At 38.3% G+C, this 20444-nt stretch overlaps 3 protein-coding genes across 3 annotated transcripts in view; 1 reads left to right on the top strand and 2 right to left on the bottom strand.

Annotated features, from left to right (window-relative positions):
- The first annotated feature begins 1673 nt into the window (after window positions 1-1673).
- On the top strand, window positions 1674-12711 carry LOC147495976 (uncharacterized). The gene is made up of 9 exons (XM_086564753.1): window positions 1674-1684; window positions 1797-1868; window positions 1992-2066; window positions 2362-2459; window positions 3249-3384; window positions 3705-3821; window positions 3941-4054; window positions 4145-4955; window positions 11593-12711. Exons 6-8 carry the CDS (start codon window positions 3776-3778, stop codon window positions 4579-4581), a joined length of 597 nt encoding a protein of 198 aa, XP_086420879.1. The 5' UTR covers window positions 1674-1684; window positions 1797-1868; window positions 1992-2066; window positions 2362-2459; window positions 3249-3384; window positions 3705-3775; the 3' UTR covers window positions 4582-4955; window positions 11593-12711.
- LOC147495975 (disease resistance protein At4g27190-like) lies at window positions 12598-18449 on the bottom strand. Its single transcript, XM_086564750.1, has 6 exons — window positions 16150-18449; window positions 15737-15896; window positions 15116-15305; window positions 14134-14242; window positions 13299-13379; window positions 12598-13206 (listed from the first exon to the last, which is right to left on the bottom strand). The coding sequence occupies exon 1, from the start codon at window positions 18383-18385 to the stop codon at window positions 16340-16342; it is 2046 nt and encodes a 681-aa protein (XP_086420876.1). The 5' UTR covers window positions 18386-18449; the 3' UTR covers window positions 12598-13206; window positions 13299-13379; window positions 14134-14242; window positions 15116-15305; window positions 15737-15896; window positions 16150-16339.
- Window positions 14193-20444, bottom strand: part of LOC147495970 (disease resistance protein At4g27190-like) — a 56644-nt gene continuing 50392 nt past the window's right edge. The window contains exon 6 of the mRNA XM_086564746.1: window positions 14193-14255. The gene's annotated coding sequence lies outside the window, so the exon portion shown is untranslated. The remainder of the gene's footprint in view (window positions 14256-20444) is intronic.

The raw sequence follows: 20444 nt of genomic DNA, 5'->3' as shown, positions 1-20444 counted from the left end.
TTCATACATGAAGAGCGGATCGGATATAGCCTGGTATAGAAGTTGTTTCGAACAAATAATACAACTTTTTTCCTTTTGTCCATAAATAAATGCTCGGGATTTGAAATTTTGTCACGATTTAGAAGTTTTATATGTACGAAAACTTTAAGTTTTAGGGAAATGTACAATGAAAAATTATAGTGATAATTACCTAAAACATGAGCATCATGTTGTTTTTTCAACACATACTTGTTTTATAGTATTTTCATTCCAACTATAAAAACTCTTTTTGACTGATTATTGATTTGGTGATTGTTGTACTTCAAATCTCTAGTGAAATCTCCTATTTTGTTTTTGGTTTTAAGAAAACGTATAGTTTTATTTGATTGATTAATCGCAATGTGAGAAAATGTCATGATCACATGCCGCATTACACACAATCGGACTTAACGGATGGGTTTCTTACTTCAAACTATGCGGTCAAAATTTGTAACCACACAAGAGATATATACTAATATATATATTCACACACTTCAATTATGATCTCTAAAGCAAGCATTTGGAGTCTTCAATTAAAAAAAAATATTTCAATTTAACTTTACTAATATATTCACACACTTCAATTCTAATATATAAAGTAAGCATTTGGAGTCTTCAATTAAAACTAAAAAAAACTTACACATATGCATAATGGTGTGTGCTGTATGCATGTGTGGTATATACATATATAATAGTGTTTGTATGCGTGCTATACACATGTATAATAATGTTTGCATATGTATTATACACATATATAATGGTGTGTGGGGCATGTTGGTATACACATGTAGTACAGTAGTAGTGCATAGTAGTGATAGTAGCGTTTGCATATCTCTACACTATATGATATCCGGGTCTTTAGGAGTCCCACTTCTCAACCGAACAGTGTATTTTCAATCTTTCTATTTTAAGATTTTAGAACCACCTCCCTTAATTATTTTAAATTTCTAATCAGTTATTTTCTTTTTAAACAATTTGCAAAAAACTCTCCCACTTTACTAAAATTAGAATTAGTTTTATATTATTTAAAATAATTTAAAAAACCTCATTCACATTACTGAAATTATATTCAATCCCTCATAATATTTTTATATTATTTTTTAGATTAAAACTAAAATTCAAAAAATCATACTATCGGAGACATAGGTTAGAGCGACAAAAATCGACGAGTTTAAAGCTTTGAAAAAATACCGATGCGTAGCACGGTTCACATACTTGTATATATATATATTAGAGAAAGTCATAATTGATATTAATAAAAAATTACTTGGGCTAAATCTATGTTTCCCGCCAGAAGTAAAATTATTTTTTCAGATAAAATTCAATTAATAATTTCTTAAACTTTCCCTACACGAAAACTGACGACGATGGAAGAATTGAAGAAATGGACAGTGACATACACGAAACACTTAAAACAAAAGAGGAAACTTTATCAAGACGGTGTTTTACAACTTCACTGTTCGAACGGCACTCACAAAGTATGTCTAATTGTTTTGTTTCTCGATATTTTTTATTTGAGACTGGAATAAAATTTTGGAATTTGTTGTTTGCAGTTTTATCTCTACGATGAGAATGGGATGGTGATAGATAGTAGGTTCTTGAAGAAGGGTGAAGCAGTTGAATGTGGTAAAACATTGAATTTCAGTGGTGCATAATATTAAAAGTGGTTAGTCTCTCTCTCTCTCTCTCTCTCATTCATTTGTTTCATGATCATGCATTGTTTTGTAGCTTGGTTACTTGATGCAATTGGTTTCTTTTTTCTGATTTCTTAAACTTAGAGAGCGTAAATGGCCTGGTAAACAGTGTAGCACCAGGGAATCATCCAAGTGTGGCACACAATGTTAAAAGTGGTTACTCTCTCTCTCTCTCATTCATTATTTGTATAATTTTTCTTATTATTCTATTTTTTTTATTTACTTGCTATTATATTTCTCTGTTACTTTGGGTTGTTTACCGATTCATATATTCACCAGAGAGCGAACATAATGGTCTGGGAAACAATGCAGCACCAGAAAATCGTCCAAGTCTGACTAATAATGTTAGAACAGTTAGTCTTATTCTTAGACACGCCAAGAAACCTTCTTGGTAATATGAGTCTGTAGTTTGTCAGTTAAGTGTGGGCGAGTGATTGTCTTTTAATCTTTTAATCTTGGTAATATGACGTCCTGGTAAGAATTCTAAATTTAGATCATCTTATATATTGGGATTTAACTGAACACAAACAGCTTTGTTCTGTGCTTTTCTAATGAAATGTAGAAACACAACTTTGATGCATTTGTTTATTGCATGGTTATAGTTCTTGCCTTCTTGGTCTTTATTTCGATATCTCACAAATGAATGTAGAGTGGCATGCTTTATACACCACACAAAAAACTCAAAAAACGAAAAAGTATCATGATGGTTTCCTACGACTTTCAGTTGGCGTTTCCCAAAGGAAGCAGGTTAGTTCAGATTACTTACGCATTTATTGCATCTGTGTATATTTGCTGTTTCTGTTGGGCGTTGATACCAAATGTCTTTATAAAGTGATGAAACAATTCCTGGAGCACTAGCTATTCAATTCCGTTCAATCATTCTGTATTCAGAATTGTTTCAGGTAATACTGCATGTCGGCTGTATCTTGGGTAGGCCCCACTAACCAGTGGACAGGGATGCGTTCCCTAGTTTTGATCTACGATTTTAATCTTGGATTGAGCTTCAAAGTTTTTGATTTTGTTCAGTTTAAAAATTTAAACCTGATTGAAAACATGGACGGCTCAGGCCAAGGTGTTCTGCTACTTGTACAAATATATGCAGACCACAAGAATAGATTGAAAAAGTTATAATAACTCACTTTCTCTTCTATTCTACCCCCTCCCGTGCCTCTTTTCATCAGCAGTGATTTGCTATCTGAAACTCTCACTATTATAGTTGATGGACTTTCTGTAATAATGATATCGATTATAATCAAGAGTTGAGTTTCATTATAGAGTTCAGTAGTTAACTCTTGGGACATGTGTTAAAGTCGCAATATGGACCAAGTTCTAGTCTTCCATAACTTATTCACCAGAATCTTACAGAAAACAAATTAAGGCTATACTACCAGATTGTACTGGCGGAGATCATGATAATTGTTGTTTGAGGTTCTGTTGATGTATCTGGTGGAGTGTTGGATCAAATTTTTGTTGAACTGTTAAGATGAAGTACCTACAGCTACATTCCCCCTTCTTTCTGATCACCTATTTTATCAGGTCACTTTGTTAAGTAAAGATGGAACTGTTTTGAGCAGTAAGTACCTGAGTTTTTTAGAAGATGTCAGAACTGGGAGTAAGCTTGAGCTAACAGGTCATCTGGTCGAGATTGGAGAGGCAATACTTTTGGAAGGAGGTATCAACTTCTTTGTGATATCAGGCTTTTGGACTCATACGTTTTACAATATTTGCTAGCTAGCTAGTTGCAGGTGCTGACTAGCAAAGTCGGTAAAACCTTTGGGTGATGATACCAGAGGTCTGCGGCCAGCATCAAAGAGTTACTGATCTCATTTAAAACAGGCTTGCCAATAAAAAAAATATATATTTGCCAGTCTATAAATCTGATTGAGGCATGCAAAATGACTTTATGCATGTTGGAAGTATAGAATTGATATTTGTATTCCCCTTTACTTTTGTTGGCTGGCAATTCATAACTCCTTTGTTTTGATATTGAAGGAGACATCCAAAATGCCAACTCTTTAGGCACATCATTGGCTTCATGTCCTACCATCTCTACTGTTGATAGGATGAAGTTTAACTCTAGTGACAGAAGAAACAAGACCAAGTCATATGGTTTGTCCAATGCCTCACAATGCTTTTATCACTTGCAGCTGCTCTCAACTCTTAAGCTATGATTACCTTTTTTACTGGTTTTACTTTTGACATTAAATGCATGTGTCATGGACGCACAGGACCTCCAAATAATACATCTTCAGGGAAAGATTTGGGTTTATATCCTAAAAGCTCTAATGTAGATAAGGACAAGTTCAGCCAAAGTGGTACTAGAGCAGATCCAATACGTGATGGTTTGTCTGCTTCCACAATTTTTCAAGCATTATATAGCGAGATAAGTTTGCGTGTGATATTGGTGTAATAGCAAGTTCCTGTTTTTGCAGCCCACCAAATCTTATTCACTCTTAAAAGGCCAATGAAGGAGGGTATGCCCCCGGCAAAAGAGGCTATTGTGCAGCAGATCGGTTCTTCCCAAGATTCAGATTTAGGTGAGTTTGGTAATCAGGATTTACTTGGCCAAGATGCGTTCGAGCCGAATTTAATGAGGAGAAGCGTAATACACATCCCTGATGGTAATCCAGAAAATTATAACGTAGGCAGTAACGCCCAAGTGGTTACTGAGATTTCACAATCAGAATGTTTTGAAAAGCTTCCTGCTTCAGGTCCCCATAATGGAGGTGTTGATTTACCATTACCAAGTTTGGTTGGATCGGACTCTTGCCTTGAAGATCCTGAAAGAAAGAACTGCAAGGAACTTAAGAGCAAAGGAAAAGAACAAGTGAACAAGAATGAGTTCCCTAGTTTTGATCTAGGATTTTAACCATGCATTGAACATACTTTTATGACCCAGGTCAACTTTTGTGTGATAATACATTACATGAAAAATATGTATATTACTTGTGCTATAACAAGTTAGAAGTGATACGTTGATACGAATATAAAATTTCCTTTTAGAATCTATGTTTTCTGATATTAGCGAAACATAACACAGTTGATGTTAAGATTACTGCAGCTTCTCTTGTGGTCGTTTTGAACAACTTATGCATGACTTGCAAACTCTAATTAGCTACAGGGATAAGTTGAAGGTTTTGTTCTCTGATCCAAAGACAGCACTAGTGTCAACTATCTTAATCTCAGTCTTAGACTCTTCCATGAAGTGGGGTGGACAGAAGAAATTCAGTGACAGACTAACAGGTATGTCTTACTTTTTGTGGAAGTTTGACTTTTGCTACTTTCATTTCTTAGGCACAAAATAGCCCTGAAATTCCCTCTGTCACAAGTTACTGAATAAAGTAGTGATGGAATCACATATACATTTACTCTTCCAGTACAATGAAGACATGAGACAGAGACATTTTCCCGAAGTTTCTTTGATTAGATCCATGCAACATTTAACATTTCCTTTGTCGATTCTTGATTTCTGTATGAACTTGGGTATTTTCATGACTTCCTAAATTTCACTGAAAAGTCCTAGTGCAACATCCTAGCTGGGACAATCGGACTCGGGAGACTTTCCTAACTCTTAACTAGATACACCCCAGTTCCACAGTTGAACTGGACTGCAACCACTATACCGCCGTCAAAACCATTACCACCAGGTCACGGCGATTACTTCACTGTAGAAAGTCTTCAACATGACTATATATTAGGGGTGTCTCTTTTTGCCGAATTTCCGATTTTTCCGAAATCCGACCCGAAATTGGTCTGGCTTTGGGTGTAGTTTTCATGGGCCGATTTTCCGATTTTCCGATTTCCGAAAATTCCGAAAAAAAATTGGATCGGATTTGGATATAATTCTAAAATCCGATCCGATCCGAAAAATTCAAATTTCCGATATTATTGCCAATTTATTCCAAAATATATACTTCTCTCACTGTCCACTTGATTAGATCTCGACCGTTCATTCATTTTCTAGTTTTTTACTTCCAAAAACATAACCTAGCCGCTACTTCCCCACTTGAATTGGACCACTCTACTGTCATTACACCGTCTGCCATAACAACAATGATATGAAAAAAAATGTCATTGAGTCATACAATGACTTCCAGACCAATCCAAAAGCCAAATTCCAATAGATAGAATATTATGTAAAGCTAGAGTCCAAGACCAGAATCCATTATTCATGCAGACACTTCACGCTTCAATTTCCACACACGAAAAAAAATTAAAATATTACAAATACCCAGACCTCAATAGAATGCAATGCTTGCTATTGGTGGCTGCAGGTTCTTTTTCTCGTTTTTTCTTAGATCATTTGTTTGAATGAAAATGAGTTTTCTCAGTAAACAAGTGCGTATTGTTGTTGGTACATTGCTGTTGTGGACATGGTTTTCTCTCCCTACAATGAACATTGGTGTATGATATTCCAAAAATAATTGAAAGTAAAGAGATTTTTGAAAATTTACCAAGTATTCCGAAATTTCCGAGTTATTCCGAAATTTCCGAAAGTTCCGAAATTGGAAATATATTTTGAATCGGAAAAAAAATTGGATCGGATTTGGCTAGCATATTAGGTTCCGAAAAAAATTTGGAAAAATTCCGAAGGAGGCTAATCTGATCCGATCCGATCCGAAGTCACCCCTACTATATATGTTAAGTCGTCATCGAGTCCCCATCTTTGCTCAAATCCACTACTCTCCGTCGAACATCCCATATCTATGATTGCACAAAAACTCTTTCTAAAATGGAGTAAAACTAAGAAACCCTTTGTTTAGTACTTTAGTCTGCCATTAAAATGAGGAGAGATCAAGAAAAACTAGGATTTTGTGAGAGAAATAGGGGATTTTGGAGGGGAAATTAGATTTTTTTCTGTGCTCAATGTCCCTCCACTTTTTTTTTTTTTCCTTCCCTTTTTATTTCTCTTGTTTATTATAAAATTTTGTATCTAGTCTGCATTGTTAAATGTCATTTGTCCATCAGTCTATAATTGGTCTCATCATTTTTTTTTATTCATTTTGTACACTCATATCATCATATGTGGGATTTGAGATTGCCCACTTACACTAGGGAATTTATGCACCTATGCTGTGTTTCTTATTAAGTTCTGCGATGCACTCTTTGTCACTGAATTAAGTTCGATAAAAGTTGGCCTTCCATGCTCGGTGATCTCTGCATGTCGGGCGCACTTGCATAGTTTCATGCAGTTGATGCACACTGAGCTATTACTGTATTACAGTTAAAAATGTTCTGTAGGAAGTTACAATTGATTTGTGGTGACTGTTGGGAGATTTCACTAGAAGGTCACACCTCAATCTAGCTACTTTCTATCCCAAATGATTTCAACTTGGAGCTCACACCAAGGAAATCACCCACCCAAGACTTTGGTAGTTATCACAACAACCTCAACAAAGCAAAACCACTACAATATCATCACAATCCATAGCAACAATAATAATGGAAGTAACAATGCAAAGAGACCGCAGATTTTAGGTGGTTCGGTAAATGTTACCTACATCCACACACAAAAGAGCGAGTTTCCTTTATAACAAAGATTGGAGAGTTTACAAGAGATCAAGAATCAATAAGAAGAGGCCTCACTCAAACCCTAGCTCAACAGAGCTCCCACAATACCCTAGAAATGAATCTCTCAAAGTTGTACTTCAAAACCCTAATCTATTTCCTTTATATAGGTGTACATAGACAAAGGGGAAGAAAAATGGGCTTGGGCGCAATGCGAGCTTGGCCTTAGGCGTATGGAATAGGTGAGCCTTGGCCTCTTCAATAGAGCTTGGCGCGAGTCCGCCCTTAGGTGGCCTGGCGCGCCTTCTTCAACGATCATGAGGCTGCGCCTATAGATATATGGCCAGCGCCTCTTCATCAGAACCAGGGTGAGTGTGGTATACGGACAACCGGAGCAAAGCTCGACGGTTCCAACAACCCAACAATCTCCCACTTGGAACCTTCGAGATTCTTCATGCACATCACATCTCAATTGTAACCACTCAATCCAAATCCGATATACTAAAGAAACACTCGGCTCATTCATCATGGTCTTCAAGCAAGAAGACCCACCGAAGTTGAACACTTCAACTTCGTCTTCACAACACCCCTACCATGACATAAACATGTCTCCGTGATACTCCATGAATAATACAATATCCATTTCACCGCTTCCCAATGATGTTTGCCAAGGTTAGCCATAAACCTCCAAGCAACTCCCACTGCATGGGATATATCCGGGTGCGTGCAAACCATGTACCACTGCCTAGGGTTTGTGGGAACCATGCAAGCTCTTTCTCGGCTTGCACACCATATTCTCTCTATCCTTCCGTAGGAAACCAACAGATTGTCGTGTAAAATCTCCTCAACATGGTCACAATGGAGGTGAGCAGTTTTTCACATTTAAGCGCTTAAGATTTAAACCTTCCGCTACAACAATACTAAACACCGACCGAAAAAGTATTTGGGGAGAATATCATTACCAAATATTTCTTGGAACCATCATGTTCCTTCTTGACTCGATACACCCATTTGCAGATCGTAGAGTCTTGTCCTTGGGTACTTTGGCCAACTCCCAAGTGACACTAAAAACGAGGGACTCCGTCTCATCATGCATAACAAGCTCCCACTTGCTAGCATCACCAACCTCCAATGCCGCATCATAGCAATGAGGTTCACCATCATCAGTAAATAAATAGGTGGAGGGAGGATACTTCATGCTCGGTACAGTTTGCCTGGATAACCTCCTTAGTGCACGAGGTGGAGATGGACTTGGTGGCGTAGTCTCTTCACCCGAGTCACTACTATCATCATCTGACTGTGGAACTTCCACAACACCACGACTCATATAAGAGCCTTCCAACTCAACATACTCAGTGTCACTATCTGTAACCGGCTCCACGGGCTGTGCTTCTTTTCTGTCCTTGTACAAAACCATCTCACTGAACAAGGCATTTCTACTTCGAATAATTTTCCGGTTTTGGTCATCCCAAAAACGATAACCAAGATCATCATCGCCATATCCAATGAAGGTACACTTGACATCAAGCTTACTCCTAGCTTGGTCACTAGTGTGCACATAGGACTCACACCCAAACACTCTCAAATGGGAAAGGTTCACATCCTTCCCACTCCACACTTCCTCTGGAATTCTGAAATCCAAAGGTACTGACGGTCCTCGGTTGATCAGGTAAGCTGCTGTGCTAACACTCTCTGCCCAGAATTGCTCAGGCAAGTCTGCTAGTGTACGCATACACCTAGCCCTATATGTCAGTGTTCTAATCATCCGCTTTGCGACCCCATTCTCCTGGGTGTCCCTCGCAAAGTCTTTTCCATCTTGATGCCACTTGTTAGCACAATACTTCTCAAAACCTGAATCAACATACTCTCCATAATTATCAGATCTCAGCTTCTTCACCTTGAAGCATGTCTCATTCTCAACCATGGCCTTCCACGCCTTGAACACTTCCAATACCTAGGACTTGTGTCTCAAGAAATAGACCCACACCTTCCTAGTATGGTCATCAATGAAAGTCACAAAATATAACTTTCCGCCAAGTGAAGAGACATTAGCTGGCCCCCAGACATCTGTATGAATCAACTCAAGCTTCCTAGCTTTCAGAGTTCGACCCATCTCCTGAAAACTCACCCTTCTCTTTTTCAAACATGCAATTCTCACGTAGTCAAAGTCCGTCGACTCTAACGGGAGTTTACCAGTGGAGTGAAGGACTTGCATTCCTTTCTCACTCATGTGACCAAGTCTGCGGTGCCAAACATTTGGATCCTCTTTGCCATTTGCCACGGCATTCGACCCACACCCGTGTGCGGTCATGTAGAGAGTACCATCCTTGTCGCCTTTAGCGACTATTAGAGAACCCTTAGAGATTTTCCAAGTATCCTTCGTGAAGATTGTAACAAATCCTTCACTAGCCAATTGACCCACTGAAATCAGATTCTTCCTCAAATCCGGAACGTGTCGAACATCCCTAATAACCATGTCCTATCTTTCAACATAACACGGACATCACCTTTGCCAACAATGGCACAAGATTGGTCATCACCAAGAAAGACCTTTCCAAGGTCACCTTTGGTGTAGTTCACAAAGAACTCTCGATTTGAGGTCACATGGAATGATGCGCCGGAATCTAAAACCCAAGACTCCTTATTGTTCTCCATCGAACATATCAAAGCATCATCTTCCACTTCAACTACATTAGCTTCTTGATTCTTCTTGTAGTTGTCATTCCTTGGTGTTTGGCATCGGTTACTATAGTGGCCAGGCAAACCACAATTGTAACATATAATGATACTATCATCTCTAGGCTCATCACTAGGGGCATGAGAGTTCATTCTCCCCCTTCTATTTCTCGGTCTACCACGACCCTTGTGCATGTGCATCCCTTCGCTCTCGGTACTCAAAGCCGAACCCGATGTCGAGGCCCCATCCGAACTCCTTCGAATTTCCTCCGCTAGTATCATACTAACCACATCGTCAAATTTCAACTTATTCATTCCCGCTGAGCCACTAATAGCCGCAACCGTAGCCTTCCAACTTGGAGGCATTTGTCCTATTATCGCCAACGCTCTCACTTCATCACTAAATGTAATCTCAACCGACTCCAATTGGTCTTTCGTTTGGTTGAATTCATTTAAGTGGTCCTTGAAGGAATCATTCTCCGACATTCTCATGGAGAAGAGCTTGGTAATCAAATAGACTTTGTTCGCGGCCGAAGGTTGCTCATACATGCACGTTAGTGCCTTCATGAGAGACGCCGCCGTCTTCTCATTTTTGATATTGAAGGCCACTGACTTCGAGAGACTCAAGCGGATTGTGGCCAAGGCCTTTCTATCTTGCAAATCCCATTTATCTTGTGGAATCTCCTCAGGCTTCTCACTTATCAATGTTTCCATCAAATCCTTCTGATAGAGAACATCCTCAATTTGCATCTTCCAATAGCCGAAGTTTGTTCCACAAACTTCTATCTTCTTAGCTTTCCTTTTCGGTCGTCATGACTCCCCTCGAACCAAAACAACGGTGGAGAACTTCTCAGAGGAATTTCTTCAAACACCTAGCTCTCTCTGTGCTAAAGGTGGAAACTTTCCTCACAACACCTTGTTCCACTGATTCAAAACCGTGCTCTGATACCACTTGTTGGGAGATTTCACTAGAAGGTCACACCTCAATCTAGCTACTTTCTATCCCAAATGATTTCAACTTGGAGCTCACACCAAGGAAATCACCCACCCAAGACTTTGGTAGTTATCACAACAACCTCAACAAAGCAAAACCACTACAATATCATCACAATCCATAGCAACAATAATAATGGAAGTAACAATGCAAAGAGACACAGAGATTTAGGTGGTTCGGTAAATGTTACCTACATCCACACACAAGAGCCGAGTTTCCTTTATAACAAAGATTGGAGAGTTTACAAGAGATCAAGAATCAATAAGAAGAGGCCTCACTCAAACCCTAGCTCAACAGAGCTCCCACAATACCCTAGAAATGAATCTCTCAAAGTTGTACTTCAAAACCCTAATCTATTTCCTTTATATAGGTGTACATAGACAAAGGGAAGAAAAATGGGCTTGGGCGCAATTGAGGCTTGAGCTTGGCGGCGCTTATAGGTGAGCGGCCCTCTTCAATAGAGCTTGGCGCGAGTCCGCCCTTCTTAGGTGGCCTTGGCCTTCTTCAACGATCATGAGCGAAGGCTTATAGATGAGATGGCGAGCCGCCTCTTCATCAGAACCAGGGTGAGTGTGGTATACGGACAACCGGAGCAAAGCTCGACGGTTCCAACAACCCAACAGTGACCTGTATACAATTGACTTGTCGATTTTGTATATTCTTGAACAAAATTTTCATCGCATTTCAATAATTTAATCACAGGATTAACATTCAACAGCAAAGACTAGAGCAGTTGCAACTTGAGTCTATGAATACATCAAAATCGAACTTGATAATGGGGTGATATGATATGAAGTGCTTTCATCAGGGCACAATGCTCAATACAAAGGGTTGAATGACGTACCAATTTTTCGGGTTAATCTCCAAAGATCTTAGTTGCTGCAGCTGGACATCGTAAACATGGTGCCCATTTCCAACCTTCAAGATAATCAAGATTCTTCCATTTTCAAGAGTTGCAGAGTTGCTACAACATAAATTTCTTAGTGGAAAAATACCTGCAGGCAATACCAGTAGAATTAATGAATGTGATTCCAGTTGACAGAGTATATAAACCTTGACTCCTTTTCGTACGAGGCAGTTGGAGGCTTGGAGCAGCTGACCAGTGACAGGATTACAAACACACATTTTCCTCCATTTGGCAGAGGGTCCTAGTAGTACTAAACCATTACAACTACTAATCACAAACTTTATGGTGTTATGATCAATACATAAATCCTTCACAGTAACCTCTTCATTCTTAATTTGTTTAATCTTAGGATCATAGATTCTGGGGCCAATATATTTTGGAAATGCGATCAAACTAAGATTAGATTGACAACAGTGAAAATGAGTGTTAATGAAAGATGAGCTGCTAATTAACTTGTACGGTTGTACTACAGTTTGCATTCATACCTCAAAGGCTCAAACTGATTAAGTTCACGCCCATGAAGACTTGTAAATATGTTAAAGAAGAAATCTTCCCTGGCACAACCAAATCACTTTTCTTCCCACTTCTCTGGCACAACCAAATCACTTTTCTTCTAGTTGAAGATGTTCAAATCTTCGAGATTATTCTGATTTTCCATCATCAATTCCTCTTCTATTTAGTTTTGTAGGTTTGTGGGAGGCATTGTAGTTTTGGATTTGATACAACAAGCGAAAGTGGAAGGAAACTTGATTGGAAGAACATCAATTAATCTAGCCAGTTCCAAAATTTACAATCTAATCTCTACAAAAGCTAAAATCTATTATCTCCAAAAGAAAACAATCAAACTCAACTACCACGGAAAAAAGAGGGTGCTAATTGTAAGGCCCTTAGCGTTTACATAAATAAATATAAGAGGATTGCTAATTCTAATTGGAATTCGAAAAGGAAACAACCAGGGAAGAGCACACTGCCACCTTGGCCCTCGTTCAAGCATTAGGGGACAAACACCCTTATCCTTGCTGAAATAGTGAAATCCCCAACTACACCCTCAACCTCGACAAGGAGATCTGAATCTGCTTCAGCCATAGTTGGGAACTCCGTCTTATACTCTCATCCAATGATTTTCCATTACTCAAAACTTGCACCTTAAACTTTTCATGGATTGCATGCCCCACACCAGGTTCGTTTACTAACAAGTCTTACACTTTTCTGCTTCTTGTTCCACGGATTCAAGCTGTTGCAGTCCGACGCTATCAACTTTGATGTCCTCCAATCCTCCAGAGTCTTTGTGAGACAAGGCTCTTCATTTCTACAACCGTGCACATACCCACCACCACCTTTAATTGTCTAAGATGATAATAACCGTGCAGCCATTTGATGCATATTTGTCCTTCCATCGCCTTTTGAATCTCGTCCAGTAAATGTCTATAGCAAGACAGCAATGAGAATATATAACAAACAGATATAAGGTAAGTGTACAATTCGAGTGAGAGCAGATGACCTTATCCACGATTGTTTCGACAACATCCTCAGTGAGGGCCAGATCAGACTCAATCAAAAGAGCCAACACCATCTCCTTTAACTGAAACATACAACAAAAGTTACATACAAACTGGTTTAAGAATCAGATTCTTACACATTGAAATGTTGTATGCCTTGTATAATTTGGTCTGAACGTCTGATGTCTTCTTATATTCAGTCATGTGGTATGCCCTTTGTGACTCATTATGAATGACCCTTTGTTGCACATACAAAATTGAAAAGTATTGGTCGAAGACTTCTCATCATTTCATTATAAGTTGAGACATTTGTTCAATCACGAACTTTTCTAAGCATATAAATTTGGTCTTGAACACCGAAATGAAATGCTTAAAATTTTCAATTGATTATTTACCAATCAGTCAGAATTATAATCTTGTATGGCTCCCCAAAAGTCGATTGGGATCAAAACTGTGTTAAACATAGTCGATAACATGATATGATATTTACTAGATTTTAAGATCACATATTCCCATCTCTAAATCCATATCTGATATCTCTAGTTCAATATTCTGCATGATAACATGTGTCTTGTGTACTATAACATGCTTCTTGATAAGTCAAGCACATACATACGGAATAAATGGAGAGAACCTGAATGATATATATACTAAATCACCTCCTCACGTTCAATATAGTCGAAATGCAACTGCACAAAGAATTTACCAAAGTGTGATCAGCAAATTAAAGGATACAGTGGAAAGGTGGACAGTTTTTGAGTAACTCGATTACCGAGAATCTAGTACATTAATATGAGATCATGAATACAAGTGTAAGTAATGAGAATCAATTCTTACATGCAACTTTCATCTCCAGTGGAGCGTTGGGATGAAAGATGCCCAATGACCTAATAAATTCCCCGGATTCAATAACACCATTGCGCTTCACATCAAACAAATCCAAAACCTGTAATTTAAAACTTAAAACAACGCATGATATACAAAAAGGGGATCGAAAGTTAAAGACCTGATTCACGGTGTACATGGAAAATATAGCTCAAACACTTGTTCATTGAACTGCTCGGGTATAATAAATTTTCATAATTACAAAATGTGAGAAAGGAATTATTTACCCTATGGTTTGTGAATCAGTGGTGGAATCTCACCTGAAGTAGTTCACTTCTTGTCAGTGGTAATCTATCTCTAAGAGTTAAAAGGGAACTAGCAAAGCCCATCAAGTAAACATGGCAAAGAAGTAAACATGGCAAAGAACTTCACCATTAGTAAACCTATAGCCATTGATTCATTAGTTGAACAACAAATTATTTAAAAATCTTTAAAAACACCATACTAGTGAGGAACATAAGATGCATTAGTTGTATAATGAGTACTAGAATATATAGATGTCCTTCCTACCCGGTTTCTTGTATTGATCTTCTGTCTAATAAAATGAATCTGCTTATTCTTAAATGGCGAACTTCATGTTTTCTTTTCCCCTTTTGGTAAGTGAACAACAAGAACACATGTATACGAGGACTTGCTCTTGATCAAACCACAAAAATATATCTAATCTATCTCCAACTAAGATGTAAATGACTCAGAGTTATATCACCATAAAAAAAAAGTTGTATGGTCACATGCAAAGAAGGGAACAAGTAAAAAGACATGATACCCCCCCCACACACACACACAACCACAAACAAGTCGAAAAAAACAAAAAGTAAAGATAAAAATAAAAAGCAATTTCAGTTGCAACTACAATATTTGGAAGTAACAAAAAAACTACGAAAGAAAGAAAGAAAGAAGAAGCCAATACAAACATGAGGGTATTTGAGCATACCAATACTGACGTTCATCAAGTTTAATCCTTCTGATTCGACGTTCATTTCTGCACGCTCAACCCTGTGATTTGGCTTTCACTTCTATCTCAGAATCCTGCTCCAAAACAACTTGTCGGAGGAGAGGAAACACTCCGTGTAGCAAGTAGAGGAGCTGCTGAAGTTTGTCATTTGGATTGGGTTCCTCGCAGACTGTACACAAATATTATGTTGGTATTCTACAAAAAAAAAAATACAAGAAAGTAAAAAGTAACAGATCGAAACAAAAAAGCAAATGCCCATACCACCTGTTATATTCCATACAGAAACCAGAATTTTCAAATAAACTCATTATATAGTTGTACACAAAATTATATTTAGCAATAAAATTCAGAAAAAGTGACAATCTTTATATACACTTTTGAACTGTGGAAATTCCCATTTCGAAACTCTTGATCTTCTAGATCGTAACAAATTACATTTAGGGAGTTACAACTGAAACTGAAAAGAGTAACGATCGAGAACACAATTGTTATCAATTCATCAAAACAACACATCACGCAATTATGAAAATTTCAACTACTGTATATTAAAAATAGATTTCTAGTTAATAGATATCATTAATTATTTACAGTTCTAAATACCAGTTCTTGGTGCAAGGATGGCAGTAACGTTTTGTGCAATTGGAACAAAAGAGGACAGCACCGGGTGTTGTCGGTTACGCTGACATTGTTGACACATTAGACTCCCATCGCTGAGTTTTACCCTTACCAAAAGAAGTTCCAATACTATTTGTGACAATCCCTGCAAAAAACCAAAACAAACAAATTCAATATTTCAATCAATTGAAACCAAAACAAGACTAGAATTTCTGATTCTCCACTAAATCAATTTGAATTTATCGGTTGATAAATTAAACAACAACATCAGCATGACCTATTATCTATCAAATTATTTGAAAATCTTTAAAAACGGCAACAAATCAAACAAAATCCTAAAAAGAACAAAAGTTTCTGATGAAAAGCTTGAAACTACGGATGAACATGATGACACACACCTTGATCGAAAGTGTTTTCAGTGTAGAAGCAGAAAGGAAAACCGATTGAAGCCAAAAAGCGAAGATTTTCGAGAAAAAACGTTTGAATCCTTGGAAAGAATACAAGCCTTTACTTACTGAACATCTTCTTTTTCAACTTCTTCTTTGTCATCATCACGATCATCATCATCATTATCACCACCATTCTTTGTCAGATCCCTTGAAAGAGATGTTCAGGACGTGGGTAATCTCCCCACTCGAGTGAATCCCACCACTCTCTGCTTCCATAAATTTCTTTGAGAGAAGGTGGGGCTGACTGGTGTTCTCGGTTGAACAGAGGGAGCTTTTTCAATTCAGGACAATTGCGTACTCTAACTGCTTGAAGAGAGTCACAAACCATCACGCCCTTCCAAATGCTCTTCAGTTTCGGTAGATTCGTGAATAACAATGTCTTCAACCTTGGGAGTGCGACAGTATAATCAATTTCACATGCTTCTTCTTCTTCTTCTACAATTAGTTCCTCCAATTCCTCACAATTCCCCACTCTGATCTCTTCCAGGTATTGAAAGTGTTGTAATAACCTAGTTGAAATAAACAGGCGGTCCAGTTTGACATAGACAATTAAAACTTCCTGCCAAGAGTTGCTGTACATGAATAGCTGACTCCAAGTGCTCTTCAGTTTTGGTAATCCTATTAATATCAGCTTATGTAACCTCGGGAGTACTGGAATGGCACCACTCTCATCTCCATCCGCTACCACTAGCTCCTCCAATTGTAAGCAATTCAGAACTTCGATCACTTCAAGGTTAAGAAGCTGTTGAAGCAGCCTAGACGACAATAAAACTTTGATATTATCACAATCCTTGATCTCTAACCTCTTCAAACAAGGAAAAGCTCCGTGTGCTGGGAAGGGCAACTCTGATAACCTTGAGATTTCATCGAAATGTTTAACTCTAAGAGATTGAATGTTTTTCGGAAGTCGGAGGGCATTGCAAGGAATACCCTTTGAGTTGGACAAACATAGACTTCTCTCGCGCTGACCTTCGTAATAATATGTTTCTCTTTCCATATCAATATAATACTTTTTTAACTTTTCAAAGTTTGTAAATTCAGCATAGGAAATAAAGTCCGACAGCTCGTGAAATATGATTTCAAGATTCTCCAAGTGTGTCAAGCTTGAGAGTTCCTGCACGAAATCTCCCCCTCTTTCTCGCGCATACACATATTCCGCTGCTATTCCCATCAATTTTAACTCTTCAAGTAAAGAAAACTTGGATATCAATCCTGAAGGGATCATTTCTTTCAATTTACAATTCGAACAAGTGAGATCAAGGCATCTGAGGTTGACCAACATTTCCATCCCATGAGGCAGTTCTTCTATGGCCGAATGTGTGACCTTCAACACTCTCAGTAACTCAAGCTTGGATAGAGAAGGCACTCTAACTAATTCCCCACAATAACATAAGAGTAAACCACGAAGATTCACCAAATCAGAAAGTGAATCTGGTAATGACTCAATACTAGTCCTAGATAAATTGAGAACCGTCAGACTATTCATGTACCTAAAAAAACCAGGTGCAACGTGTTTCAGTCTAACTGAATTCGCAAAGATCAATGTCGAGAGTTTGGGGCATTTAGGAGTAATTGAAATATCTTCTATACCACTTCCCATAAACGAAACCCTCTCAAGATCTTCGGACCAATCATTTTCATGCGGTATTTCTGTTGATAAATGCCCAGTTTTGACCATGAATTTAGGTTTTGATTTTGTGATGTAAAGAGCCATGTCCCTAATCAAATCATGCATTTTAACAAGGTCCCTAACAACTTGAAAACGAGAACGAGAACGACCTTCTAAAGAAACTTCATCTAGCATGCAACAACCCTTTAGTTTATTCAGTATAACACGGCCACGACGCATTTCATCTTCTTTGCTCGATCCCTTGACTAACCCTTCCATAACCCAATACTCAATCAACTCACTAGTGTCGATTTCATCATCTTCAGGATACAATGCACAATATAAGAAACACTTCTGGTGGTTTTCCCTCAATTGATCGTAACTGAATTTCAGACGCTGAATGACTTTCTCCTCCATGTCCATGTTCAAACTTGTAGATTCTCGCAGATCTGATAATGCAACTCGCCACTCATCAACATCACCAACATCTTTGCTTCTCATAGCTCGCCCAATTGTGATGATTGCAAGCGGCAAACTACAACACTCCGCAACAACTTCTTTTGCAATCTCTTCCATGTCGGGAACAAGCTCCTCACCGACATTTACCAAGAACAGCTCCCATGCTTCGCCCTTAGAAAGCAGTTCAACTTTGACATCTTTTCGCACAACATCCCTCTCAAGACACTTCCAATGATCTAGTAGTTAATACTATCTTGCACCCATTGTCTTTTGAAGGTTCGGGAACTCCTAGCATCTCAGAGATCAAATGCCTCCCATATGTCGCCCAAGAAAAGTACAAATTTTCCCTTTCTTTGCAATGCACTCAACAAAGGATGACGATCTACTAGCTTCATCTTGTCTAGCGAGAAAAGATCCAAATCGACTACTTTCGCAATCTGTTGTTGAAGTTTTTGAGCATCAACATCTCCGGATACAAGAACCCACAAAACATTTTCAAAACGCGTCACGTTCTTGCACGAAATGGTTACTAATTGTCGTCATAATGGTGGTTTTTCCCACGCCACCCATGCCGTAGACACCAATTTTCTCAAACTCATCACCTACTATATATTCCCAAACCATCTTTAAGTTCTTATCAGCAGTACTACCAATCAGTCTTGTAGTCGGCATCTCCATTCCCAAAAATGTCAAAGACTCTTCTGAGAATCGACTAGCCTCATCTAATAGACCAACCATCTCTTCAGTGAACTCCAAAATTTGTTTTAGCAATTTCAGTCGTGAACAACAACTAGGCGAACAACAATTCGGCAAAACTTCACTTAGGCATCTCCTTCCCACATTGGCTTCCTTGTCCACATCATCTGCCTTATTTATAACATTGTTGGCATTAGTCAACCAATTTTGTGCTTCACTTGTGCGCTTCTTTCCTTGTTCTACCTCTGCAATTCGCAATGTTTCTTCCACCTCCTTTACTCTGGCAATCAGATCTCCTTTTTTGTTTCTCAATGTCTGAATTTCTTCACTTAGACTTTTGACACCCAACTGATTAAGCGCACATGTCAGTACACTTCCAATTGCTGCTCCAGCAACTTCCATACCTGTCATTACAACACATTGGTTGTTAATTAAAGTGATGAGACATGATAGAGCTATTCTAGTAGGATATATGTAAAATACATAACATTAAGTAAATAGAGAATATGTATAATCTCACTTGTTTGTTTGGGCAGTTGGTTGTTCTCTGAACCTCTAATAACAAGAACCAAAGGAAAACGTTCAAGTACGAACTGGATATCTGCACATTTAAAATCATGTAAAGGTGGAGAATTAGTAGCTAAAATCATGTAAAAGTTATCTCAGTATAGACCTATATGTATGAGTAACTTTCTGATCAAGCTCTTCTCCAAAATTATGCAACAAAGGCTCAATACTATCATCGATGACCTGGTTTCGAAAGAACAAAGTGGATTTATCGGGCGCGCATCCTCTCAAGCTAGTATTGGTTTTGCATCGGAAATGATAAATGAACTGGATAAGAAGAGATATGGTGGGAGTATAGCTATCAAGGTGGACATAACTCAGGCTCATGACACTTTGAGTTGGGATTTCTTGTTCGAGGTTTTGAAAAGATTTGGTTTTTTAGAAAAATGGAATAGGCTAATTCTAGCTCTCCTTGGCACAGCTAGGTTGTCTATTTTGTTGAATGGAGGTCCTATTGGGTTCATAGCTCCAAAAAGAGGTTTAAGGTAGGGGGTTCATAGCAGAGGACTCTTTGAGCAGAGGTCTCAACACATTAAGGGCGATAGGCTTATCCAAACCTCTTACAGTGGTTAAAGGGACTGCTAGCCCTACTCACGTTTTGTATGCAGATGATGTCATTATTTTTAGCAAAGGGGATGCTAGAAGTGTGACCAACATAGTTGAACTTTTGGAGAGATATCAAGCTTCTTCGGGTCAGATGATGAACAAGAATATGAGTATGATGTTTGTTGGGGGTATGAATATGAAAATAAGGCATCACTTGCAACAGATTTTGAATATTCAAGTGGGAGCTTTACCCGAGAAATATCTTCGGGTGCCGTTGATCAAAGGTAAGGTTACTAGAGTTGTGTTAACTCCCCTGCTAGACAAGATTAAAAAGAGGATTACGGGTTGGAGAGGAAAATTATTATCC

This window comes from Coptis chinensis, chromosome 6 (genome assembly GCF_015680905.1).
Source record: "Coptis chinensis isolate HL-2020 chromosome 6, ASM1568090v1, whole genome shotgun sequence".
Taxonomy (NCBI): Eukaryota; Viridiplantae; Streptophyta; class Magnoliopsida; order Ranunculales; family Ranunculaceae; genus Coptis; species Coptis chinensis.
The sequence above is the reverse complement of the archived record's forward strand: the minus strand, read 5'-3'. Positions and strand labels throughout refer to the sequence as shown.